Source organism: Elephas maximus, chromosome 27 (genome assembly GCF_024166365.1).
Source record: "Elephas maximus indicus isolate mEleMax1 chromosome 27, mEleMax1 primary haplotype, whole genome shotgun sequence".
In the NCBI taxonomy this organism is placed as follows: domain Eukaryota; kingdom Metazoa; phylum Chordata; class Mammalia; order Proboscidea; family Elephantidae; genus Elephas; species Elephas maximus.
The window spans coordinates 15,450,454-15,477,836 of record NC_064845.1 but is presented as its reverse complement, the minus strand read 5'-3'; the positions used below and the strand labels follow the sequence as shown (position 1 = coordinate 15,477,836).

At 42.4% G+C, this 27,383-nt stretch overlaps 1 protein-coding gene across 15 annotated transcripts in view; it reads right to left on the bottom strand.

Moving 5' to 3' along the window:
* Positions 1–27,383, bottom strand: part of THRB (thyroid hormone receptor beta) — a 415,197-nt gene that overhangs the window by 114,363 nt on the left and 273,451 nt on the right. For 12 of the 15 annotated variants that reach the window (XM_049871031.1, XM_049871028.1, XM_049871023.1 and 9 more), the window contains one exon: positions 9,623–9,686. The exons of 1 other annotated variant lie outside the window; for it this stretch is intronic. In XM_049871031.1, coding sequence (XP_049726988.1) covers positions 9,623–9,644 — 22 coding nt within the window. In that variant the 5' untranslated portion in view covers positions 9,645–9,686. Of the gene's footprint in view, positions 1–9,622; positions 9,687–13,261; positions 13,377–27,383 lie in introns of all 15 variants that reach the window. 2 more of the 15 variants (XM_049871025.1, XM_049871036.1) reach the window with 1 other exon arrangement.

Genomic DNA, 27,383 nt, shown 5'->3' with positions numbered 1-27,383 from the left:
GGGAGTAGGGGTGGAAGAGGAGGTCTAGGAGAGAAGCCCAATATTTCAAGAGTGGCTTCTAGGAAGAATACAGGGTTTGTTGAGGAAGAAATAAATATTTTTCTTCATTCTGCTCCCGTCTTTCACTCTCTATAAAGCCTCGTCCTTTTGACATTTTCAAATTCCCAATCACCTGGCTACAGCTCACATTTGAAAAATGAAGTTTTTTTAGAAGCAATTGTCTCAGAGGCCCCAGGAATCCTGAGAGACAGTTTCCAGTAATCTGACTCAACTTGGGGGGATGTCATTAATTCGCTCTCCTGCAGAAAGCCCCCTAACTTTTCTGTAGAAAGTTGCTTCTCTAGGAGAAGTTCAGGAGGTTAAGAAGGGAGGTATGGGATGAGGACAGATGGACAGAGGACAGGATGGACAATTCCCCTACAGGTAGGCTATTGGAAAGCACAGTAAAAACAAAACAAAACAAAACAACAAAAACAGTGCTGTTGAGTCAATTCCGATTCATGGAGACCCTATACCTATTCATATTGTACAAGGGGTCATTGTTTCTTCTATTTCTGAAGTACTTATGTTTTTTTTTTTTTAAAGGATGATGTGTTAGCTGCACATAAATTATCGTTTTTAGTCCTTAGACTGGTTTTCTTGATTTCCCCCTTGTTATGGTAAAAACTGGAGAAAATCTTGGACTGAACTGCTGGTCTCCTCTCTTCCCACCACTGGACACCATGGAATGATTTGCACTCTCTTCTGCCAATTTGTGTGTGACAAGAACAAAAAAAAAAGGTAAAATTATGAACATTTATGATTTTCCCTTCCCTATTTCCAAGAAAAAAATTTTTTTTTTTTTTTTAATTTGCAAGGAAGGAGCCTGGTAGCACAATGGTTAAGAGCTTGGAGGCTAACCAAAAAAGTCAGCAGTTTGAATCCACCAGCCGCTCCTTGGAAACCCTATGGGAGAGTGCTACTATGTCCTATAGGGTCACTATGAGTCAGAATCGACTAGGAGGCAAGGGGTTTTGGGTTTCCAAGGAAAGTGGGCCCCAAGGAAGATTTGTTTCTTTTGCTGAGTGGTTTTAGAAGAGGATGCAAATGGGAGAAGTGGAGAGAAAGGGTCCATGATCTACAAAGGAAATAAACAAGGGAAGTTATGAGGGTGGGAGCAGGACTGGGGGGGTGGGGGGAGACGATGGAGAGGAAAGAAGGGGCCAGAATCCTGATGGGAGTTGTAAGGAGGAGCAGTGTGTTCAGCAGCGACACTGAAGGACTTCTAGCCTTTGGGGAGAGAGGGAGAAGAGGACATGAGGTTCGCAGTTACCATGAAAAATGGATCCTGGGAGAGGGATATGTGGGATATGTGTGGAACAGCTTCCCTTGTACCCTCAAGGCACTTTGGTGAAGATGGATGTTTCCTTTCTAGCCTAATTGTGGTGAGATTTGTGATATCAAGCTGAAGAGGGAGGAAAAGGACCCATATTGCACAGGGTTAAACAGAGAAGAAATAAAATCAGAGTTCCTTTTTGCAATTGGCTCAACCCACGGTTGAGCTAGCTATTTGGGCAAGCTGGTATTTTTCTTTCTGAAATCTATTTGTGGAAATACTTGTAACTTGCATAGATGGCTCTAAATGGAACCCAAGGCCATATTTTATTTTTGTGCACAACTGGAGGAACAGGAATCTGGAAGAGAGTGGAACAAACCTTCAGATAAATAATTATGCCAGGAGCGCATAAATCAATAGAAAGCCTCCCAGATCCTGGAGCAAAGTGAGAAAGGAAGGCATGTTGGCGCTCTGTGTTGCTGGGCTCCCTTTGCTTCTGCAGTCACCTCCCCTGCAGGGGTAACCGGTCCAAAGACCTGGGCTTGGCTGTCCTGATAAGGAGAAGGAACGGTAGGTGCTCTACCATTGCCAGGCATTTGGTTTTGTTACTTGTGTTTTCCTGTCCTTTCCCACAAAGGCTGGGGTGGGAGGTCCTTTAGGTGGTTGGTGTGCAGGAAGGGTAAATGTGAAGGGGTATTTTTCCAGAGGATCTTCGACAATAAGAAAGTCACTTCAGAGAATGTTGAAATAGAAGTACTAAGCTCATTGCAAAGAACCCATTGAGTGCTGCCCCTCAGTACTCAGCAGAAGACATTTCTAAGCTTGACAACAAAGACATCAAACCAAACCAACCAAACCCGTTGCCATCGAGTCGATTCCAACTCACAGTGACCCCACAGGACAGAGTATAGCTGCCCCATAGAGTTTCCAAGGAGCGCCTGGTGGGTTCGAACTGCTGACCTTTGGATTAGCAGCCATAGCACTTAACTACCACACCACCAGCGTTTCCAACAAAGACATATAGCATTAAAAAAAAAAAAAAAAAAAAAAAGCCATATTTGTTGCCATCAAGTTGATTCGGACTCATAGTGACCCTATAAGACAGAGTAGAACTACCCCATATGGTTTCCAAGGAGCACCTAGTGGATTTGAACTGCCAACCTTTTGGTTAGCAGCTATTGCTCTTAACCACTATGCCACCAGGGTTTCCATATATCATAAAGCAGCACCTTAAGAGATCTTACTGTATATAAACAAAAAATACCATAGCATCACCTTCACAACTTATTTGTAAATGATTTAAAAAATATATAGATAGATGGATAAATAGATAGGTAGGTAGATAGAGATAGAGATAAAAAGAGAGAGGGAAAAGAATAAAACAAATGTGATACAATGTTAACACTTGGCGACTCTGGGTAAAGACTACCTGGAAATTCTTTGTACCAATTTTGCAACTTTTCTCTAAGTATGATGTTATTTCAAAATAAACAAAATTTTAAAAGGTAAAAAATAGTCAAATGAAAAGAAGAGGCATACACTAAAATGGGAAAAATATTTGTAACATATATGACAGACAATGGATTAATTCTTCAATACATAAAAAAAAGACAAGCATCAGTATAGGAAAAATAAATGAACAAGTTACAAAAACAGTTTAACACTAATCAACATGTATGTATGTATGTGTGTGTATGTATATATATATGGAGCCCTGGTGGGGCAGTGGTTAAGAACTTGGCTGCTAACCAAAAGGTTGGCAGTTCAAATCCACCAGCCACTCCTTGGAAACCCTATGGGTCAATTCCACTCTGTTCTATAAGGTTGCTATGAGTTGAAATTGACTTGATGGCAACAGGTTTATATAGATAGATAGATAGATTCAAACTCAATATCAATAAGAAAAATGTAAAGTTTTAAAGCTGTGGCAAAATTTTGCTAATAACTTTTCCCTTCAAAATCAAACTAATATATGTACATGTATACCATGGAATATTACTCAGCCTAAAAGAGAAATGAAGTAGTCATACATGCAACAACACGTATGAGCCTTTCAAACATTATGCTGAGTGAAACAAGTCAATCACAGAAGGACAAATATTGTATGATCCCACTTATATGAAATATCTAGAATAGGCAAGTGGATAGAGATCAAAGTTTATTAGTGGTTCCCTAGAGTGGGTAGAAGGGAGGGGAAAAAAGGGGCTCATTACTTAGGGGCACTGAGCTTCTGTTAACAGTTACTGGGAAAATTCAAGAGAGATAGTGGTGATGGTGGCATCATGTGATGAAAGTAATGAAGAAACTAACAACAACTCCTGCCCCCAAATTTGGAGGGTGTCTCATTAAATGGGGGCACTAGTGGTTAAGTGCTATGGCTGCTAAGCAAAGGGTCGGCAGTTCAAATCCCTCAGGCGCTCCTTGGAAACTCTACGGGGCAGTTCTACTCTGCCTTATAGGGTCGCTGTGAGTCGGAATCGACTCGACGGCACTGGGTTTGGTTTTTTTTTTTGGTTTACTGCCCTATTGGTGGGTGTCTGAACTGATTCAATAATCTGGCTACCATTTGTCCACAGAAAAAGTTTTTTTAAAGATGCTCAATTCCTCTGATCTAGCATTCCCTTTTACTTTGTAGGATCTATCCTGAGGCAATGAGAGAGGTACAAAACTACATATAAGACGGTTCATTCTAACATTATTTTTAATAATATTATGTCAAAAGCCTAACAATCAGGGACTGTATGGCTGTATCCATATGATGGACTACTAAATCGCTATGAAAAAAATCCTATTTTGGAAGAGGTAACGTGTTTATTGGCAACGGGAAACATTAGCAGTATGCACACTGTTAACCATCCTTGGGTGGTATCGTTATTTTGCTGGCAATAACCTTCTGACACCACGAAAGATGTTCTATATTGATTGTAGGATATAATACAGCTGTGGTTCTATTTCTGAAAGAACAAAAGGGCCATAAGGAGCAGTTGAAAAGCCTAAGGGACAGCTGAAGATCTACGTTTGAAAAATGGTATGGGCTTTACAATAAAACATTGTTTTCTCAACTTAAATATTTTGTTTGACTCCTAAAAACTTGTTCATTATGATAGTCTCAAACCACAAAATATATTTCTCTAGGGTTCCCATTTTCTTTACACCCTACCATCGATGTACGTATGCCTTACTTTATGAAAATGTGATATATAATATGAATATCTGAAGTATAAACAACCTCATCTTAAAAGTGAAAAGAGAACTAGAGATGGACTAGTCCAACTTTATCACTTAATTGGTAAGGAATCCAAGATCTAGAGAGATTAAGTGATATGCTCAGTTAACATCCTTAATATATAAACAGCCTCTACAAATAATGATGAAATGACAAACAGCAGTAGGTAAATGCGCAATAAATATGAATAAGCAAGTTACAAAACAAGAAATTCAAGTAGCCAATTAACATGTAAAAAGTATTCAACCTGAAGAGTAATGCGAGAAATGTAAATTTTAAAACAACAAGAGCGAACTTCTATAATTCTTATTTTTGCCTAAAAAATTGACCCCTTCCAAAAGCAAGGAATTAAACAAATAGTCCAAGATATGTTCAGGATAATACAACGGAAAACCCTGGGATAACAACTGAAATCTCCTGTCTTGTCCCTGCCAATATCCCTGCCTGGGAACCTGGGATATGCTCAACAATAATTATTTATTGTTAGGTGCTCTTGAGTTGGTTCTGACTCATAGCAACTCTATGAACAACAGAATGAAACACGGCCTGGTCCTGTGCCATCCGCACAATTGTTGTCATGGTTAAGCCCACTGTTGCAGCCACTGTGTCAGTTCACCTCGTTGAGGGTCTTCCTCTTTTTTGCTGACCTTCAATAATAATAATAAAAAAAACCCAAACCCATTGCCGTTGAATTTATTACAACTCATAGCGACCCTATAGGACAGAGCAGAACTGCCCCATAGGGTTTCCAATGAGTGGCTGGTGGATTTGAACTGCCAGCCTTTTGGTTAGCAGCCATAGCTGGCCTCAGCTCTTAACCACTGTGCCACCAGGGCTCCCAATAATAATAGTGTCTTGATAAAGGAAAAGAAAAAAAGCAACATCATGATAGGGAAGTTAAATGACCAAACAGTTCACAAGAAATGCAAGTTGAAGAACTGAATGAGGACTATATTACATAAAAAATATATTTTTCTCTTTGCAATGATTCATAGTAATGTGACTTTAAATTACCAGGGGTTGTATTTCAGTGAAAATATCAAACGCTCTAACTTTATGCCATATGCTTATTTCATAAAGTGAGGTTCACCGCAAACATAATGGATTCTTGTTTCTGCCTCTTCAGGCACATTTAGAGGAGTTTGAGCTCTTAGTTTTCTTTTCAATTGAGGGCAAAAGCCTCTAACTTTGGTATTTAAAATTTGAGGTATTCATATGCTAGAACAAACTCCCCTATGCTGTGAATCATGGCTTTATGCAAAATAAAGCTCATTATAATGCCATAAATGTTAGCAAAATTCCCCTCAGACTATACTTAATTCTACCCTAATAAAATATCTATTAAGGTACTTTCTTCTTTTTTTAAGAATCAGTATTTTTTAGTGCTTGATTTCATGTAATCCTAGTTTCAAATTAAACCAAAAACCAAAACCCAAAAAAACCTCATTGCCATCGAGTCGATTCATAGCGACTCCATAGGACAGAGTAGAACTGCCCCATTCAGTTTCCAAGGAGCAGCTGGTAGATTTGAACTGCCAACTTTTTGGTTAGCAGCCTTTGCTTGCCGTAGCTCTTAACCACTGCACCACCAGGGCTCCAGTTTCAAGTTAGGCGGGGTAAGATAATGAGAACATTTTGGCAAGATCTGACGCCACATGGCCAAAATTAAATAACCCCCCAAAACAATTTTCCATTTGAATTAATACAAAATACCATCAATTTAATAAGCCTTGTGTCTGACGGATCCCACACACCAAAAAGTCTTTATTTGAAAAGGCTGGCCTGTTTAGTTTTAGGAAAATAGATGCAATGCTGTTACTCCTGCTCATTTTCAAAAAATGAATTTCTTTTCATAAATGTTAATTGATTTCCTGTACTTCGTAAGAGTGACATTACCTATTATGTTTTCCAATGCAGAAATTTTCATAGTTGGCCTTAAAAATATGCTAAGACAAGCAATGACTTCCAATGGCTTACCACTTCAGTACTGTCTCTTGTTAGTTTTCTTAAAATAAGCACATAGCCCGAGCCCATAGCAAAGGAGACAGTGAAAAGGATACTGTTTTATTTCATACTCAAATAGAAGAGCCTAAAGTAATGGTTTTCTCATCTGACCTTATTTACATATGGGAGCCCTGGTGGTGTAGGGCTCAGCTGCTATCCAAAGGGTCGGCAGTTCGATCCACCAGCCGCTCCTTGGAAACCCTATGGGGCAGTTACACTTCATCCTATAGGGTCGCTATGAGTTGGAATTGACTTGATGGCAATGGGTTTGGGTTTTATTTTTACACATGTATGTGTACGTATTAGGTTTCCTTTGAAAATAGAACCAGGAGTAGTTTCTACACTATGACTATGAAATGCTGGCAAACGAAACCTCACTTGTCCACTAGGAGGCGCCTGTGGTTCCAGCTCAGCCTCTTAGGTGCCCTCGAGTTGGGCTCTGACTCATAGAGACATTATGCACAACAGAATGAAACACTTCCCGGTCCTGAGCCATCCTCACAATCGTTATGTTTGAGCCCATTGTTGCGGCACAGAGCATAGAGCTCGGCATAGAGGGACAGCATCCCAGTTTCTAAAAGATCGGCTGAAAAGCTGGCTTAGTGGAGAACTGTCCTGCGGTGAGCCTAGATTCCTAGCTTAGCCCTGGAGCTGACTCACCTTGGGAGCTCTGCTCAGCAATAGAATGATGCTCAAAGGGAACTTCCTAGGCTCTAGAGCAGGGGCTGGCAAACTACAGCCCGTGGCTGTCGCCAAAGCTGCTCTGCTCCCTGTTTTTGTAAATAAAGTTTTATTGGAACACAGCCACACTCATTTGTTTACTGCTTGTCTATGGCTGCTTTCATGCTACATGGCAGAGTTGAGCAGTTGTGATGGAGATAGTATGGCCTGCCAAGCTGGAAATATTTACTGTTAGGCCCTGTACAGAAAACTCTTGGTGATACCTGCTTTAGGAGAACCTGGGATGGATGGTCACTACTCTGGCTATGGCCAACTTCTATGGCAAGCAAATCCATTTGATTACCCACTGCTGTGCCAACTTTTGGCATCCTCATATGCCTCAAGTGGATGTTTTTGAGATGGTAGGTACCTTGGGAGACTTGTTCAGGTGGGCAAATTATCATGGAGTATTTATACAGCCATCCTTGTATAGTGCTTCATCCCACCCTATCCTTTATTGGAGGGTAGTACTTTCTGTAGGTTTTGCACATGGCTACCGGCTGTCTAAGGTGTATACTCACACATACAGGGGCACGCAAAGTCTTATGTCACCACCCTTTCTGACTGAGAACCCTCACTCACACCAGCACAATAGGCTCTAAAGTGAAAGTTGATATATCAATTTTTTACTGAATGAGATTTATAAGATAGAAGAAATGAAATTTAAGAAGGGAAGAATTTTGGCCTAGGTGGCGATGGAATGGAAACAGGAGTGGGGACTTTTACCAGCCTGCTAATGAGAAATAGGACGAGGAGAAGGTTTATGATTCTGAGACCCTTAGTTCTCATAGGTGAGAACCATCCTGGTTTACCCTAGGTGCTGTATCTTTTCGCTACAACAGAAGTTCAAGTGGAAGTAGGTAGAGAGGCAGCGACGTAATGTGGGGATATGTAATTTTTTTTTTTAAATTGAACTTTAGATGAAGGTTTACAGAACAAACTAGTTTCTAATGAAACAGTTAGTACACACATTGTGGTATGACACTGGTTAACAACCCCATGACATGTCAACACTCTCTCTTCTCAACCCTGGGTTCCCTATTACCAGCTGTCCTATTCCCTCCTGCCTTCCAGTCCCTGCCCCGGGGCTGGTGCACCCCTTTAGTCTTGTTTTGTTTTATGGGCCTGTCCCATCTTTGGCTGAAGGGTGAATCTCAGGAGAGACCTCATTACTGAGCTAAAAGGGTATTGGGGGCCATACTCTCAGGGTTTCTCCAGTCTCCGTCAGGCCAGCAAGTCTGGTCTTTCTTTCTGAGTTAGAATTTTGTTCTACTTTTTGGGAGATGTAATGTTTGTGGTTATTGGGAGGATTCCAAACTTTCAGAAGGCTGAATGGCAACACTCAATTGCTTAAATTTCTCAGGTCTACTGGGAAATCCATTCTCAGTGGAATTGTCTTGCGCATTTGGTTCTTCACTGGGTATGAAGGTGATATGAATGGATTATCAAAGGGAGGGTGGGCCAGGTCAGGCTGCATCCGTGACTCAAAGGGGTCTAAGCGTATCTGCCCTCCTGCCATTGTAGCCAAAAGGACAGTCATAGACTTGGGGCTAAGCTGAAAGTTGTACATCCGAAGTCATAAACTGACAGCCCATGGTTTGATTCCCATCAACATATTTTGAATGGCCCAGTAGTTTTTGATATTTTAAAAAATTAATTGCCAACAATTAAAATTGGGATATTTCATTTAAAATTTGGATTTCCAACTTCTCTTAAAAATCTGAAATCTCTTACATGTTGCTGTAAAAAAGCTTAGCATTAACACACTTAAGAAAATACCTCTGGGGGAAGGGCGCAGTTGGTAAACAAGCATAGAAAGCGTGCGTTATGTGCATAAAAATATGGTAAAGAATAAATATGTTTAGTGGGCAAGGGTGGTCTTAGGATGACTAAGATTAACCTTTTCCTGTAAATGATCATTTCTTCTCTATCATCTTTCTGGTGATGACACATATCACATTTTCTAAAGAAAGTGGAAGTGTATCTTAGGGATATATTCATAGGATCTAAACCAGGGTATCGCTGGGTGTCCCGGGGTGGTGCAAATAGTTAAATACTCAGCTGCTAACTGGAAGACTGGCAGTTAAAGTCCACCCAGAAATACCTCAGAAGAAAGACCTGGCAATTTACTTTAGAAAAACCAGCCATCGAGAACTTTATGGAACACAGTTCTACTCGGACAAACATGGCGTCGCCATGAGTCAGAAATGACTCACCGGCAACCGGTTTAACCACACTTGTTAGTCGGAAATGATGGTTGCTAAGACTTTCGGGTTAGCCTTTTAGGAACCCATATTTCACTTTCAGTGGAACAAAAGTGAAGACAAGCAAGAATATAAAAGAATATAGACAGATACCTGTCATACTGTTGGGAGTCATAAATTAGCAATCATTCTGGATCCTTTTTTTCACTGACATCTCCTGCAAAGAAAAGACAAGAAAAAATATGCCCACAGGTTATACCACCACTACTAGTTATATAAGCCTGCATTTCCCATAATGCTTTCCTTCTAAAACAGTACCACATGCATCAATTAGCTCATTTGCCTTTACAACGTCCCCGCAAGGCAAGATTTGTTACTCTCCACTCAGAGCTGGGGAAATTGAAGCAGAGGTGGGCTATGTCATACATGTACGTTTACAAAACCTCTTAATTTTTATCTCAGGATTTTTTCTATTGAACTTCACTGCCATCCTCTTTTCTCAGATGGAAGTTTTCCCTCAAGAGAGGGCTAACGACTGGGGTGTATACTTCTGTATGATTTGCAAAGTGATTTTTGGAGTTCCCACATGGAACTCATGGAAGTGAAATATTACAGTTTGTGTCTCAGAAGTTTTTAAATTTCTTACCCTTAAAATATAAGAAATCGTATATACTTACGTTCTCTACAACATTAAAAATAATTATTTGCTTTCACGTTTTAAAGTGTTAGGAAGAGGGCATTATCTGGAGGTGTGTTCTGAACACATTCAGGATGGGAATTTAACACAGAAAAGTAGGAGTTTGTGTTTCATCAAACTCAATGTTAAGAAATTAGGCATATGGGGGTCTTAAAAACTTGCAAATGGCCATCTGAGGTACAACAATTGGTCTCTCTTTGCCTGGAGTAACAGAGGAAGACAGAGAGTCAGAGGAATAGGAGGAGGAAATGGAATGTGTGGCTAATTGCCTCCATGCACAACTGCCCCCTTTGCTGTGAGACCAGAAGAGGATGGTGCCCAGCTTTCATTACTGAAAATTCTGATGAAAGAGTCTATAGAAGAATCCTGACCAAAAGGGGGATAATGTCAAACAGAATTTCAACTTCTCATAGACTCCAGACTTTCTGGAGCCAAAGGGGCTGGATGAACCCCTGAAACTATTGCCCTGAGATAATCTTTAAAACTTAAGCCAAAAATATCCCCTGAAGTCTTCTTAAAACCAAACAATAGTTTAGCTTAACTAGTAAAAAATGTCTGCCTTGAGCATTAAGCACTTTTAAGAACTGTCTATATGAGGTCAAAGTGACAACAGAAATTCAAAAGATAGGAAATTTAGGGGGCAGTGAACTTATGTTAACGGGGGAGGAACAACTCAGAAAAGCAACGTGAGAATGGTTGCAGACCTTGAAGAACGCAAGCAATGTCACTAAATTTTACAGGTAGAAATGGCTGAATTGGTGTATGTTTTGCTGTGTACATTTTCAACAACAACAACAAAATAAAATAAATAAAAAAAGAAGTAAGGCATAATGTAGGTATGACACCATATACTCTTTAAGTTCAGAATCTATTTTAACAATAAAAATTCACTTAAAGAAAAATTAGAAGTTTACAACAGTTTTTAGAGATGCATTGGGAGGAAGAAAAAAATACATTTTAAGTTTTTAAACAAAATAATAAATCTCATTTTAAGTTAAAAAAAAAAAAAGCATCATTAGCTTTCCATATCTTTTCTCCTGTTAACAGAAAATGGGGCAGGCAACCCATATTGGTGTGTATGGACTTGGCTGCACAATTCTCACAACTTTGACTGCACAGTCTCAAGTCTTCCCTCAGAACCTCTTCAATGTCATATGCTTTCCTTGTTGAGCACTTCGATGATTACAAAGTACTTTTTAATCCGTCTACTAAAAGTTTAGGATATCTTTTATATCTTTCTTTCCTTCTTCTATAAATGTGTTTTTTAAAGTCAACTTTTTATTCAAGAACACATGCCTGTTTTTCAATCTCTGGTTATTATGAAAGCTACCAGCCTACTGACTTGCTGTTTTTCCCCAAAGTGGCTAAGATGTATTAGCATCTTAGTGTGGTCTGTGGACCAGCAGTACCAGCATCACTTGGGAGCTAGTTAGAAACAGAAAATCTTGGGTCCCACCCCAGCTCTACTGAGTTAGCTCTGCATTTGGACAAAACACTCTGGTCCTTCATATGTACCTTATAGTTTGAGACACACTGCTTTAGAGAATTGAGTACATATTCTCATCTGCCATTTATGACTCTTCCCCAGTCTGGCCTGAACTCCCCATCACGACATAAATGAGACCCAAGAGCAACAGACAGACTTGGCCCTCAGTCCGGGGAAGGTGGGTGTCAGTGACCAGGGAAAGAATGTTGAAGGATGCCATACAGATGGATGACACAGATAGATGCAGGGGCTGATGAATGTGGGCTAGAGTCCTTCAACGTATTGGTGGGGATGGGTCAGATTCAATTTCTTTTTCTAGGGGGAGCTCTCTGTGTTCCGTGGCCAATGGTGACAGCAGGTGGATTAGGACTAGAGCCAAAGCCCAAGATATGGGTCCGAGGGTCAATGCTGTCATTCACTAGCTGTGGGATCTTGGTAGTAATTTCAAACTCCTGGGATTTCAATTGCTTCATGTGTAAAATTAGGCAAGTACTCATTATGCATACTTCACAAGGTTGATGTTTCTGAGGTTTAAGGACAATGTGAGAGAAAGTGCTGGGTAAACTAGAATGTACTGGGCTCAGGAAAGTCATAGGACAAAGAAAAAAATATTCTTGATGTAAATAACTGGTTGGAGAAGAGTTAGTACATAGTATGTAGATCATGTTTACAACCCAAGTTTACATACGACCATCTATTCTCTGTTTCCATGTTTAATACTGCAGCACTGAATTTATTCCTTGATCCAAACTCTTGGCATACCCTGTGGTAATTACGTGTTTATATGGCTGCCTTTCCCACTAGTCCATAATCACTTCCTGGAAGGGACTATATCTTTCTCACTTTTACATCTTCCACATCTAGCAGAGTGTCAGAGGTATAATAGGTTCTCAACAAGTAAGTGTTGAAAAAATAAACAAAATGAAATTAACAAAGGTATAATCTACCTGAATTGAATCTGATAGAAGAGATGACTATTAGCTACTTTTGCTAATAAAGTGGCACAGTGGTTAAGAGCTATGGCTGCTAACCAAAAGGTTGGCAGTTCAAGTCTACCAGCCACTTCTTGGAAACCCTATGGGGAAGTCCTACTCTGTCCTATAGGGTTGCAATGAGTCAGAATCGACTTAGTGGCAATGGGTTTGGGTTTTTTGTCCCCTCCTCTAGGAAAATGCATCCTTTCTACTGACTAGAATTTCAAGCGTCACCAGCTGCAGGCCCTCTGTCCCATCTTCATTTACCTATCTAGGAGGGTTTTCAAGGAGAGACCAGATCTGAGATGTCCTAAGCAAAACCAGACAATACCTGAGGTGGATTCTAAGTACTGAATGTCCAGGGTGCCGATGCTTCTCTTAGAGATTATGCTGCCATTAACCCTCTCCCCTTCCTGGTCCATGGAAGCCACCATGTTTTCTCATGACACTGTCCCTGAACAGTCTGGGAAAGATGGGCATCTGGCTCAAGCTAGGCCAACCACAGTGTCCCATCTCTGGCCGAACTGGTTCAAGACCTGAGCTGGGCTAATGAGGCCTTTTTCCAGGATATCTGAAGACAGAGAAAGAGAGAGTGAGGAAGAGAGGGAAAGAGAGACAGGAAGTTTATTTAGTACCTCTCTGCTGGCAGGTGAAGCTCTACAACTGTTTGAGGCCATGTAGTCACTTAGGCACATGCAAAAAGCCTGTCTGAAGGTGAGAGAGAGGATCTGTTCGACATTTACAGAGAACCTGAAGGGAAAAGAGAATACTGTGGTCACAAACCCTAGTTTTAGTTCTTCCTGTGGCCCAGCTGTTTCCCCTCCTGCATCTCCATGGGTTTGATTGCTCAATCCTTCCTTGGGTACCCTGAGCAAAACATCCCCCTTTTTACAGAGCTGATGGAAAACACTGATATTAAAATATAACATTAATACCAATGTGTCAGAAGAGTTTCGTGAGTCATTTTTATCATCTTGAAGGTGAAGCTACAAAATCCTACTTACACTCTTGCTACACCATCAACTTAAAAAATATCATTATTTTTGAAATTTCAATTCAACGTGCATGTAAACTACAAAAAGCCATTATGTGTGAAGCAGACAGTGTCTGGGATCAGAAAAGTAATCTTCATAAGGCTTTAAAAATATAGCAATGTTATCGCCACACAATTTAATACTAATATAACTATTTTCCTTCAACGAGCTCTACAGTTTTAAAAATGAAATTTCAGTAATGCTTCTAACAATCCTTAAAGGTAGGTAGGTATCCAAGAGCATCATTTTGCAGTCATCCTATAATACAAGGTGGGTGTCAGAGCAGTGTTCTGTACTGAGGAGGGGAAGCCCAGAGATGGTCCTGTCTAAAGCCATGGCAGAGGACCTGGGCTCCCTGGACAATTACAGGGTCACCTAAGAAAAGAACGTTCAAAAGTGCTTGAAAAAACAAACAAACTGAGTGTGATGGTAACTTTTATGTGTCAACTTGTCTAGGGTATGGTGCCCCACTGTTTGGTAAAACACTAGTCTAGTTGCTGTTATAGTTAACAACAACAACAAAACGAAGGTGTTTTTGTTGTTGAGTTGATTCTGACTCAAAGTGACCCTATAGAACAGAGTAGAATTGCCCCCATAGGGTTTCCAAGACAGTAAATCTTTATGGAAGCAGACTACCACATCTTTCTCCTGAGGGGCAGCTGGTAGGTTCGAATTGCTGACCTTTTGGTTAGCAACTGAGGGCTTTAACCACTGCACCACCAGTATTCCTCATAAAGTAGTTACATATGATTAAGTCAGTTGGCCTCAAGTGAAGCAGACTACCTTCCACAACGTGGGTGGGCCTCAACAAATGGGTTGAAGGCCTTAAGAGCAAAAAGTAAGTTTCCCTAGGGTGCATTCTGCCTCCAGACTATAAACATTTTACCAGAACACTCTTACTCTCTACTCTTCTCATCACTGACCAATGGATTTTCAGACAAAAACCAGCAGGACTCTCCAGTCTGTTGCCTGACCTACAAAATTGGGACTTGCCAACCCATCACAATTATGCAAGCCAATTCCTTGAAGTAAATCTCCTTCCTCTTTTTCTTCTTGTCCTCCTCCACCACGTCCTCCTTCTTCCTCTCTATCTGTGTATCTCACTGGTTCTGTTTCTCTTGAGAACCCTAAGACACTGGGTTTATTTATTTTCCAGGAAAGGAAACAAACAGAGAGAAGGGCTTCATCGAGTAGGTCAGCAAGCAGGAGGAGTCAGGTTCTAATGTGCTAGAAAGGGCTGGTCATGCTAACGAAGGGTTGACAACTGGCACTCTGTATAGGAAAGAATGAGTCATGGGTCTGTATACAGTTGATTAAAATAAGTCCTATTGTTCATTGAAGCCCTGGCGGTGTAGTGGTTAAAAGCTCAGGCTCCTAATCAAAAGGTCAGCAGTTCGAATCCACCAGCTGTGCTTTGGAAATCCTATGGGGCAGTTCTACTCTGTCCTATAGGGTCACTATGAGTCAGATTCCACTGGATGGCAATGGGTTTGGTTCGGGTTATTGTTCATTGGTCAGGGAAATGTCTTTAGTCAAAGTCAGTGAGGGTGCACATACCAGGGCCCTAAACATTCATAGTCCTTTAACAGCTTCAGCAGCTTAGCACCAGTTAAGGGAAACATGGCATTCAGTTTTGATACCTCCTAGGCAAGGCCTACTGAAGTGGAAAATTCCTTTTACAGGGTCATTTATTCAGTCAGTCAGGAGGCCTTGGTTGAGGGCCTCCTTTGTTCAGGCACTGCCCTGGCATTTAGGATTTAAAGACAACATAGGTGCCTGCCCACAAGGACCTCTAATTTAACAAAGAGAAAGGATCACACCAAGAAATAAATGTAAAAAGGTACAAAGCTTTACCTTACATGTCTCCTCAGGGTAGAATGGACACAAAGGAATGAGACAGAAGCCATTTCTACCTGAGTCTGTCTGGATAGACTTCTGAGTGGAGGAGACCTTGCCCTGAAGGTCTTATTTTAAATAGGCCTGTCCACCATTAATGATTTAGTTCTTTACTCTTATCCTTGTGCTCCAAAGGCACCTGGACAACTCTACAAGGAATCCACTTTGTATAGGAAAACTGGGCACCTTCTTTATATTATGCAGATGTTAAGCAGGGGAGTGATGAACCAACTTGAGCTTTTTAAGGCTTCACGAGGCCATGGTATGGGAAACAGGCCATTTAGGAGGCTACAGCAGTGGTGAGGGAGGTGGCAGTGGACGTGGTGAGAGGGTGAGGGACTCCAACGACATTCCAGAGGTAGAAATAAGAAGGCATGGTGATGAATACGATATGAGCATTTAACACTAGGATAAACACTGGGTATGTGAATAGGTTAAGATCTGCTGTCTGCCCTGAAAGAATTTACAATCCAGTTTACAAGCTGGCTGGGAAGATAGAGCACCCTGTCAAGGAGCAGCCAGAAATATAAGCAGTGGATGACATGTGCCAAGAGGGTGGTGCTGAGAGTCACCCAGGCCTGGAGCCTTCCTCCACCCACTCTCACCATTCCTAGTCCAGGTGCCATGATGCTCGCTTCCCTTGGAAGAATGGAAGAGTGGGACATTTACCTCTCCAACACATAAAATGCATTTATATTTTAAAAATACCAATGATGGTAAAGTTGTTATTGATCACTCTGAACAGGAAAAGTAAATGAACTATCATTTTATCACCAGGGGTTTCAGAGGACGCTGGGCTCCATGCAGGAAAGCGCATGTGTAGGTCCTGCCACTTACCAACAGAATGACACGGGACAGTTAGACTCAGGAGTCCATTCTCAAAGTGGGAAGCAGGTCATCCACCTCAAAGGGGATGTGTGGATCTGATAGGATAAAATGCACTTGATGACAGTTGTATTCTTCTCAACTATATGCTAGGCTCTGGGGATACAACATAAGTAAAATACTGGTACAGGTGGGATTCTTGGAATTCGAGTGGGCTTTAAAACAAAGAAGCCCTCTGCAATCTATAACTATCTGCTACATCTAGTTCATTACCACACCAAATGATGCCTGGAATACTTTTTAGCCACATGAAGTGGTGACAGAAAAGTTGAGACTGCCAGTAAAAGTTTTATAAGGCCATCGGTGAAAGAACCAGTTGACCGCCTAGTATGTTTATACCTCATTTCCCTCTTAGTGACCTTTCTGTACAGGTTGACTCTATCTCTGAATGCTTCTAAGGAGTGGAAGCTGGTCTTTTAACAGGAAAAGGGTGGTCTGAGGAAACACCTCACGCAGCAGAAGAAACAAACAGATGTTCTGTTGGCCAAAGCAGGCAGTTAAAACTGACTCTACTGACACCTGGTGGAGAGTAGGGTAGTTTCCCCGTGCCGAAGAAAAGTGAGTGTGCATGTGCGTGTGTGCGTGTGCATGTGTGTGTGTGTGTGTGTGGTGTTGCAGGGATTGGAAACACATTCATCATGTCAGAAGAATGAAATCACTCCTGAGGAATGAAGGTACCATGCAGAACCACCAGATGCCTGAATATATAATATTGGTTAGGTGACTCACTGAGACACACACACGAAAAACAACAAATGATAACGTGGAAATAAAACACTAGGACCGAAGCAAATGACTTATTACAAGTAGTTGATGTCCATGAATAAGACTACAGCAAAACAGACCCTGCTCCCTCGCCCCTGCCCTTGGACAGCTTCATAAGAAAAGGCTCTACTACTTGACCACCTGATAGAGGTAACCGCTACTTTAAAAAAAAAAAAAAAATTAATTTTCTGGGGAGATGGTGTCTCCCATTCTGAGCTGGTGCTCTGCTGCCTTTGGTATCTGCAGCAAGCTCCTTGCAGTTTCTTTCTTTTTTTTTTTAATTGTGCTTTAGGGGAAAGTTTACAGCTCAAGTTGATTTCTTGTTCAAAAATATATATACATATTGTTTTGTGACATTGGTTGCAATCCCCACAATGTGACAGCATGCTCGCCCTTTCCACCCCGGGTTCCCTGTGTCCATTTGTCCAGTTCCTGTCCCTTCCTGCCTTCTTGTCTAGCTTTGGTCTCATATATCTGACTGAACTAAGAGGCACGTTCCTCACATGTGTTATTGTTTGTTTTCTAGGCCTGCCTAATCTTTGAAGAGTTGGCTTCGGGAGTGGTTTCAGTTGGATGAAAAGAATAATCTTCCTAAGGTTATGCTACAAAGACTGCTTTGCTCCTAAAAATTCCTTGAAAATGAAAATAAAATACTCCTCATAAATATAGTTCGAATTGTTTATTACTTCTTAGATGCCAAATGGTGGGTGGGGAAGGGGGGTTCCACTGCAAAGTTCCTACAGAAATAGACTTCAGAAATGTCTACAGTCTCCTTTTCCCCTTCATTAGGTTCTTGTTTGATGTTGTTGTTAGTGTCTGTTGAGTTGTTTCCAACTCATGGCAACCCCATGTGTGCAGAGTAGAACTGCTCTATAGGATTTTCAAGGCTGGAACCTTTTGGAGGCAGCTTGCCAGGCCTGTCTTCTGAGGTGCCTCTGGCTGGGTTTGAACCACCAACTTTTGGCTAGTAGTTGGTGTGTAACCCTTTGCACCACCCAGGAACTCTCTTGTTTGATATACGTCATGGACTGAATTATGTTCCCCCCAAAATGTATGCATCAACTTGGTTAGGCCATGATTCCCAGTATTCTGTGCTTGTCCTCCATTTTGCGATTGTAATTTTATGTTAAAGAGGATTAGGGTGGGATTGTAACACCCTTACCAGGTCACATCCCTGATGCAATGCAAAGGGAGTTTCCCTGGGGTGTGGCCTGCACCACCTTTTATCTCTGAAAAGATAAAAGGAAAGGGAAGCTAGCAGAAAGGGGGGACCTCATACCACCAAGAAAGAAGCACCAGGAGCAGAGCGCATCCTTTGGACCTGGGGTTTCTGCACAGAGAAGCTCCTACTACAGGGGAAGGTTGACGAGAAAGACCTTCTTCCAGAGCCGACGCAGAGAGGAAAGCTGGAGCTGACTCCCTGAATTTGGACTTTGAGCCTAATTTACTGTGAGAAAATTAACTTCTCTTTGTTAAAGTCATCTGCTTGTGTTATTTCTGATATAGCAGCACGGGATAACTAAGACAATATGCTGATAAAGATTCTTTTGGCTAAGTGTATCAAAACTCAATAGCTTCCAGCCTAGGTTTGGTCTTTCAATAATCTGTTTTAGGAGGTGATTCTCAGCAAAAAAAAAAAAAAAAAAAAATAGGCTAGAGCAATTCCTTTAATATTAGTTCAAATTTGTAAGAATTAATCCTATATGCTTAAGTCAGGAGGAAAGGGCTGAGGCATGTATCAAGAATTTAAAGCCGTTAATATTTTTTAAAAAAATCACAGGAACTTAGTTCAAGGATGAGTCAGGGAGGTGGGATGATAGATTTAGGTAGAAAAGAAAGAAGAAAAAAAGAAGCCTCTAAAAGATGCAAGGGTAGTTATAATTTTTAGTCCTCCCCACCCCCTGCCCCCGACGTTTAAGTTAAATGTAGAAGGCATGTTTCTTTAAACATGCTAGTTCGATCAGAAAGGAACTCCTTAACTGTACAGCCAAAATACACTTCCTTCTGGGGACAGTGACGTTAGAACACAGGGATTCCCAAATTTCTCAGTTCATGGCACCGTTGGTGTTTCAGTAATTTTTTCACAGTGGCCTCCTAAGTCAAAAGAAATACCATAAAGTTTTGTTTACTAAATAATTAGGTTCAAGCTACTTAACAGCAGTCGTTTGCACGGTGTTTTTGACAAATATTGCTGTTTTCCTCAGAAATTAACAATGTTCCATAGGCCTTTATGGGTCTGCTATGGCACTCTAAGCTGCCTTGGTATACAGTTTGGAAACCATGGCTGTAACAGCTTTAGAAATCAATGAAAAGCTCAAAGGTATGATTTACATTATCTCCTTTCCCCCTCTTTGTGAGACCATGGCCACATAATTTGACCCTTAAGTGCTAAGTGGGTCTGCTTAGATTACTACTGTAGAGAATACGAGAACAAAACTCAGAGTAAAGTCTTTGCAAGGTTTAAGCCAGTCCCTGGGAATAAAGCAGCTTCATCCAACATTTAACAATGTTTCCTGAGTTCCCAGCATATAGTACAATTGTGATGAAATCTATAGAAAGAACACAGCCCCTGCATCATGTCAGAAGGAAGATGCAGTAAGTCATATTATGACCGATACAGGATGCCAGAGGTAGGGGGAGACGTTGGCAGTACGCTCAGTACTTTAAGTTCTTAGGGAGAATCTGACAAATGAGCATGAGATGTTAAACACGCCAGAATACTTGTATAAATGTCTCAATACATTTATAAGTGGCAGGTCACTGGCATTTCCATTCCGTTCTGTTTTTGACTTATCTGTAGCAAAAAAGAAAAAAGGCATGGCCAGAAGGGCTGGTCTAAACTCGTGGTTCTCATACTTTGGAGAACACCTGAAGGGCTTGTTAGAACACAAATTTCTGGGCTTCCCCCCTTGGAGTTTCTGGTTCAGTCAGCCTGGGGGACCCTGAGGGCCTGCATTTCTAACAAGTTCCCAGGTGACCTGGCTACACTTTCCAGGGACTACACTTTGAGAAACATCAGCCTAAACATTTAAGAACATGTAAGAGGAACTGAGGTGCCATCTTCGTAGGCTAGACTTGATGGTGGGCAGGTATTCCCACCGTTCCAGGCCTGATCAGCACGCAGTCAGCCTTGCCTGGAGCATTCCAAGTGGAACGGCACCTGGTTCTGTTGGAGGACAGTTACCTTCTCTGAAGGCCACTTGCATTTTCAAAGCATACCCCTGAATTTAGAACATTCAAGTCATGTAATAATACATTTAAAATGAGATGTGACATGTAAGGGGTTTTTGCATTTTCAAAGAGATCGGCTTTGTACTCAGCTTATGGGTACATATGGACATAGCCACTGAGGCTGCAAAGTGGCTGTCCATTTTCAAAGGGGAGGAGGTTCACCACAGAATCACCTGAGGAGATTTGCTCAACAAACATCTTCAGGGCTGGAGGCCAGGCATGTGTGCTTAGAAAAGGCTTCCCAGGTGGTTCTGTGGACAACTTCTCCTCATGAGAGAAATGCTTGCATGAGCATGAGCATAAGTGTGGGACAGGGTCTCCCTGCTGTCACCCCCTTACCCCTGAAACCATTCACTTCTGCTCTGTGAGCCCACACCCATGCTTATCAGTTGAAATGGCTGAACACAGCCCTGTTGTGTTATGTCCTATTCGACCCCCTTCAACCTGCAGAGGATTCTCTTCCTCTGGCCTTTCTGGTCATGCTTCCTTGGGTGGTGGCAGAATCACCGACAGCAGGGTTTATTGCTCATTAAAAACCATTAGCCATGCGCCTGAGAAGAGATTTTAAGAGGCACCTACTACAGCACCAACAAACCAATGGCACCTTTCTAGTGGACTTCTGCTGTGTTCTCCATGCTTACCCACTTCTCCCGCCCCAGGCATCCTTAGAGCAGGATTCTCAAAGTGGGGACCCAGGCCAACACCATCAGCATCACTTGGAGCTTGTTAGAAACACAGAAGCTCAGATTCCATCCCAGACTTGTTGAATCAGAAACTCCGAGGAGGGAGGCCCAGCTTCTGACTGACTCTCAAGTTTGAGGACCACTGCCTTATATTGTACTATCTCTGTGTTCATCTGTCATTGCCACAGATTACAAGGTCCTCAAAAGGCAGGGAGCTCCCTCCTTCTTCACCCCACAAGCTAGCGCTGTTGTTAGCTCATAGTAGGTGCACAAGAAACATCTGCTATTTCTTTAAGCCGGGGCAGCTATACTTCTGCTCATGAGAGTAATAAGCTCTCCCTTGGCGTGCCATCTCGGGGAGGTTGCCAATGCTGGGTCTAAATCATCTCCCATTTCTTACGGGTTGTGTTTTCCATATTTACAAATCAGCTTTCCCTAAACCCTCTCCAAGTTTTTTACATTCCTTTCAGCTCAGGAAGCCAAAAACAAGATGCCATGTTTTAGCCTGTGCCTGCTTCCTGCAGGGGGGAAGGGCACGTCTGCGTGATTTCTTAAATTTCATACTCCCAGCATCGTGATTATTTTCCAAACAATAGAACGAGATTGCTGATTCATGTTCAGCTCACGGCTTCAAGCATCTTTTTTTTCCCCCTGCTGTACTGGTGCGGATGCAACACAATAATGTTCTATTCATTCCTCTGAATTAGAAATGCCAACAGCTCAGATATGCAACCGAAGGCGCCCCCCCACCCCAGCTTATTTAAAGCCTTCCCACAAATAACACATTTCGAAATCTTATACAGCATTCACTTGGAGCCATTTGGCTAGGACAAGGACAATTAGGCCTTATCTTTTTTATCAGCAGTCCCTTGTGCAATGCTTGGCACACTGTAACTATCATTCACCAAAAAAAAAAAAAAAAGTTTGTTGATTGACTAACAGACCCACTTCCTGGGGTTCAAGTCTTACCCTTCTATTCTGCTCCGATGTATTACAACAAGGAGTCTTAGATGCAGAGGCTCCTGTATGAGTCCAGCCAAAGACGGGACTGACCTCCTAAAGGTCTGACTGCCCAGGTGGGCTCCAGCTGGCCTGCTCCAGTTTGCATAATGTCTTTAGCTGCAGCAGTGACATCCCTGGTTTGAGTCTCTGAACAGCTTTGCCAATGAGCAGCTGGGGACACCTGTGAGTTGTCTGGCGCGACTACTTGGTGTGCCTAATTCTGGTGGCCAACACGGACTGCATGTCATAATCAGCTTGGTTGGTAGCTTTTTAAAAATCCGAATACCTGGGTTGCACCCCAGACTGATTAGTGTTTTGTAATCCAGCCCTCAGCGAGCATTGTGGTTCTGTGGTAGAATTCTCCCCTTCCATGTGGGAGACCCAGGTTCTATTCCTGGCCAAGGCACCTCATTCACAGCCACCACTTGTCTGTCAGTGGAGGCCTGTGTGTTGCTATGATGCCGAACAGGCTTCAGTGGAGCTTTCAGACTAAGATGAACTAGGAGAAAAGGCCTGGTGGTCAACTTCTGAAAACTAGCCAATGAAAACCCTGTGGATCACAAGTGTCCGGTCTGCAACCGATCATGTGGATGGTGTGGGACTGGAGCAGCGTTCATTGTGCATCGGGTTGCCATGAGTCATGGGCTGACTCCAGGGCAGCTAACAGCAGCACCCCAGGCCTCAGAGTTTTGTAAAGCACCCAGGGTGACACAGACAGGCAGCCAAGGTTGAAAACCACCACCCGAAAACAGCCTCTACAGTGCTCTCTGAGCAGGTCTCCCAGCTTCTGCTCTTGCTTTCTTTCTTATAATCTCTTCTCAACAGGGCAGCCAGCCTGGTCCTTTCAGAGTCTAAGTCAGCTCATGTCACCCCTCTGCTCAAAAACCCAGAGTGGCTCCCACCATCTGCCCCGTTTGCCTCTCGGGCCTGATCTCCAGCCTGCCTGTTATCTTTCCAACATGCCATCCTTGTTTCCAATAGAGAGCCTTGTCATGGGGACTCACCATGCTTATCCCTCACATACCAGCTTGGGTCCCTTGCTCACCTCCATTGCATCTTGCAAACCTTAATTTCCAGGGATGCCTACCCTGAACACCCTATTCTTGCTGTAATCTACCCCTTCCCTGTGAGCTGGCTTTTCCAATACCCCTTAGCCTCCTCTACTTTTTGTTGTCGTTGTTTTTTTAATCCATAGCACTTATTATCATTTAATATGTTGTACAGCTTACTTTTTACTGCTGCTGTTTGTTTATTGTGTTGTCTTCCTCTGCTAGGAAGTCAGCTCCATGACAGGCATCTTTGTTTTGTTCAATAATTATCCCAAGTGCTCAGACAGTATGTGGCGCGCGCGCACACACACACCCCAAAGTCATTGCTGTCGAGTCAATTCTGACTCATAGTGACCCCATGTGACAGAGTAGAACTGCTCCATAGGGTTTTCTTGGCTTTACTCTTTATGGAAGCAGATTGCCAGGTGTCTCTCCTGCAGAGCCACTGGGTGGGTTCAAACTGCAAACCTTCAGATTAGTAGCTGAGTGCAAACTATTTGCGCCACCCAGGGACCTGTGTGACACATCACCCGTCGCCATCGCGTCAATTCTGGCTCATAGCGACCGTATAGGACAGAGTAGGACCGCCCCATATGGTTTCCACAGAGTGCCTGGTGGGTTTGAACTGCCGACCTTTTGGTTAGCAGCCATAGCTCTTAACCATTACACCACTGGGATTTCCCTGTGGCACACAGTAGTCCCTTAATAAATACTCATTAAATGAAAGAATGGATAGGAGTGAAAACCAGATGGTGACTGGAACAGAGGTGGGGAAGCTGAAGGACACAGTGAAGAAAATGAATTTTCTAAAAAAGTAACAGATTTTGAGGAAACACATTACTTGACTCCAATTAAAAGTCAAAGGAAGGGACTTCCAGGCAATGTCTAGGTTAAAAAAACAAGCACACTTATTGAGTCAGAAAGTAGATTAGTGGTTGCCTAAGGTTTCCCTGCCCCTAGGTCGAGGGATGAGGAGTGACTGACTGCTAATGGGTGTAATTTCTTTTTGGGGTGGTGAAGTGTTCTAAAATCAGATCATAGTTGTGGCTACACGGCTCTGTAAACATACCAAAATCCATGGAATTGTATACTTTAAACGAGTGAACTTCACGATATGTAAATTGTCTCAATAAAGCTGTTAAAAAAATGCTCTTAACTGAGGCATCTCACAGTGCTAAACCTAAAGCTGAAAAGGAAATACAGGCTCTCATTATTTCTTATCAAGCACGTGGATTTTCTTTGGCTTGGGTTTTGAATTCTCTGTTCTTAATCGGGGCTGGCAGAGCCTTCCTTAGCTCTTATTTGCTGCCAGAGACATTTATTTGTTGATAAAGAAAAGCAACTTAAAATTCTTGATCAAGGCTTACCTCAAGAGTAATTTATTTGGACTAAATGGCTTGCCCTTAATGACTTCCATGTCTCCCCAAATTCTGCAGTCTTTGTCTGAACTTCGGAAAAACAAGCAGCCACTTTGTGGGAAGCTGAGGTTTGCCCAGGTTTGACGCTTTTGAGCTTTTCATGCCAAGAAAGACTCCACCCATGTTGCCATCATTTAACGTTCACTGACGGTTAATTGTCCTGCACACCACTGTTAAACGGCAGCCCTGTGAACCTTCCTCCAACTTGCCAATGTTACGGTTATTTAATAACATGTAAAGGGTTGTTATGAGTCGAAATCAACTTTACGGCAATGGGTTGGGTTTTTTGATATTTTATGGGACGAGAACACCATATTACAATGAAAACAATAGACAACAACTCAGCTGGGACCTTTCTTCCTTCCCCAGAGACCTACAGCACACCCTGTCAGGCTATGAAGGGGGAAAACCTTTCTGCTCCCTTGCCCATCTCCCTGCTCAATATCTTGACCCATGCCTGAGCACAGAGGGTCTGGTTGAATGAGAGTCAGGGGGCTACCCAGCGTCCTGGCTTCCACATTCTCATGGGGACTCCTAAGGTGTGAGTGACGTTGTGGTATGCGTCAGAGAATTCCCAAGGAGGGTACAGCTACTATGTCACCAACAACCATAAGAGTTGGAAGAAGAGATGCTCAGAGTGGTTTTCTGCTCATTGATGAAACACGGCTAGAGGGGCTGAGAAACTTGCTTGTTGTCAGCCCCGCTGGTAATAGGGGGAGTTAGGATGGCAACCCAGTGTGAGTGCACTTAATTGCTGAGCCAGCCTTCCACCCGCCATGTGCGTGTCACTCAGCTGGGTGCTCTGACAGGCACCCAGATGACTAAGCCCTACTCCTTTCCCTTGGCAAGCACTGACTGGTAGAGATGACAGAATGCACACAAACAACTCTAATTAAAGAAGGTTGTATTGTACTCTATCAGAGGTGCCGAGGGCCATGAGAGGGCGTGGGAGGGAGAGATTTATTAAAAAAAAGAAAAACACTCTGTAAAACACAGATGCTCCACAAATCTTCATGCCATCCCTGCACAGAGGCCCTGCCAATCTCCGCAGTAAAGATCTAGCTGTGAACTGATGAGGGTCTCCTGGGATGTGGGTTATGTAAAGGGGAAGGGATTAGGCTGAAATAGTTCTGACCATACAGTCCAGGGGGCTTGGGCGGAATATCGACAAGAACTTGTTTTAATATCATTCATACATTTGTGCTAAAAGAAGACGATCATATGTCCCTTACAGTGATGCTGTAAGGACGCAATGAGTTCATACAAGAAAAGTGCTCAGGACAGTGTCTCTTGCGTAGTTAGCGGTCAATAAACATGAGTTGCTATTGTTACTTTTGGTTAATCATGGCTTCTGGAGAGTTGATTTCTGGGTACCAGAGGCTTAATTCCATAGGGTCCCCATCATTTTGTTGCACGGTGTTTTATAAATAAGCCAAAGATGACCTCTGTGTATTGGCCTCAAGTTGTTTATTTCTTCATAACAGGCTGCTGAGGCCCATAACCCTCAAAAGCCTGCTGGTGCCAAACTCAAATTTTAATACATCCAAATGTTTTAAAAATAGCCCAAATAAGCAGACATGTAGCCACTGAGAGCCTGCCTACTTTGCATGCTGTGTGAAACCATGCCCAACATCTGGTAGCCATAGATGAGAGAAACCCTGTAGTTATACAGACCTCAAGCTCCTGCTGCTCTTCAGAGCCCTCTGACCCAGAGACCCCCCATCTTGCTGCTAAGGGGCATCACCTAGACACATATGCCTTCCCTTCCTCTGCTTGTTCCCTCTCTCCTAATGTTCCCTTGCCCTCTTTCCTTTCTAGTGCCCCCTGCCCCACATCACTTGCCTTTGGAAGGTCTCCTGCTATGAGAGAAGAGCTGGCATGTGAAGTTGTGTCCCTTTCAAGGGGTCGCTAAGGTGGGCTCAGCAAAGATGCAAGGGAGTGGAGTACTTATTAAGCCTTGTCACTACCTGTGGAGAATTCTGTCTTCTTCAATCATTGTTGCCTTTGCAAGGGGCATAGAATTAATTATGCTATTTGCCAGTAAGGGTGAGATCATTTTTTTTTTTTTTAAATTGTTAACATCAAAAATGAGTGGGATCTCCATCCTCTAGGATGATATTGTGTAAAAGGTCGGCAGTTCGAATCCACCAGCCACTCCTTGGAAACCCTGTGGGACAGTTCTACTCTGTCCTATAGGGTCGCCATGAGTCAGAACTGACTGAACAGCAATGGGTTTTTGGATTGGGTGGTCTCTGTTGGCACTTCCGCTAATGCTTTCCCAGCGAGCAAACATTTAAATCCGTGGTTTTTCACAATTTATACTTTCCCTCAAAGAAGATAGTTTTGATCCAAAAATGATAGTTTTGATGAATGTGATTTGGAACACTTCAACTGTATCATATCTAGAATCAAAAGAAACTTTACCGTAAGCAAGATCCACTTACCTACCCATTGTCTTACATGAAAAGGAAAGACAGTGAGCTTTGATTTTAACATCTGGTCATCAACTCATATTGTTGATTTTACCTGCCATAAAATAAAAATGAACCACTTGATTTTCCAGGAAAAAAAAATCACGTGATTTGCAAATAAAGATTTCCAGAGAAAGAGGAATCTACCAATTTCCAAAACACCAAAGAAATAACGTGGATCCTACACAAAATACATCAATGTGTACTAGGGCTACCTGCTCTCAGCTCCAAGGCAAAGGCCAACTAGACAAGACATGGCCCTTGGCTTTATGGCAAAAATCTGCACAAATCTTAACAGCGTCTATTTGCCACGTTCAAGGAAA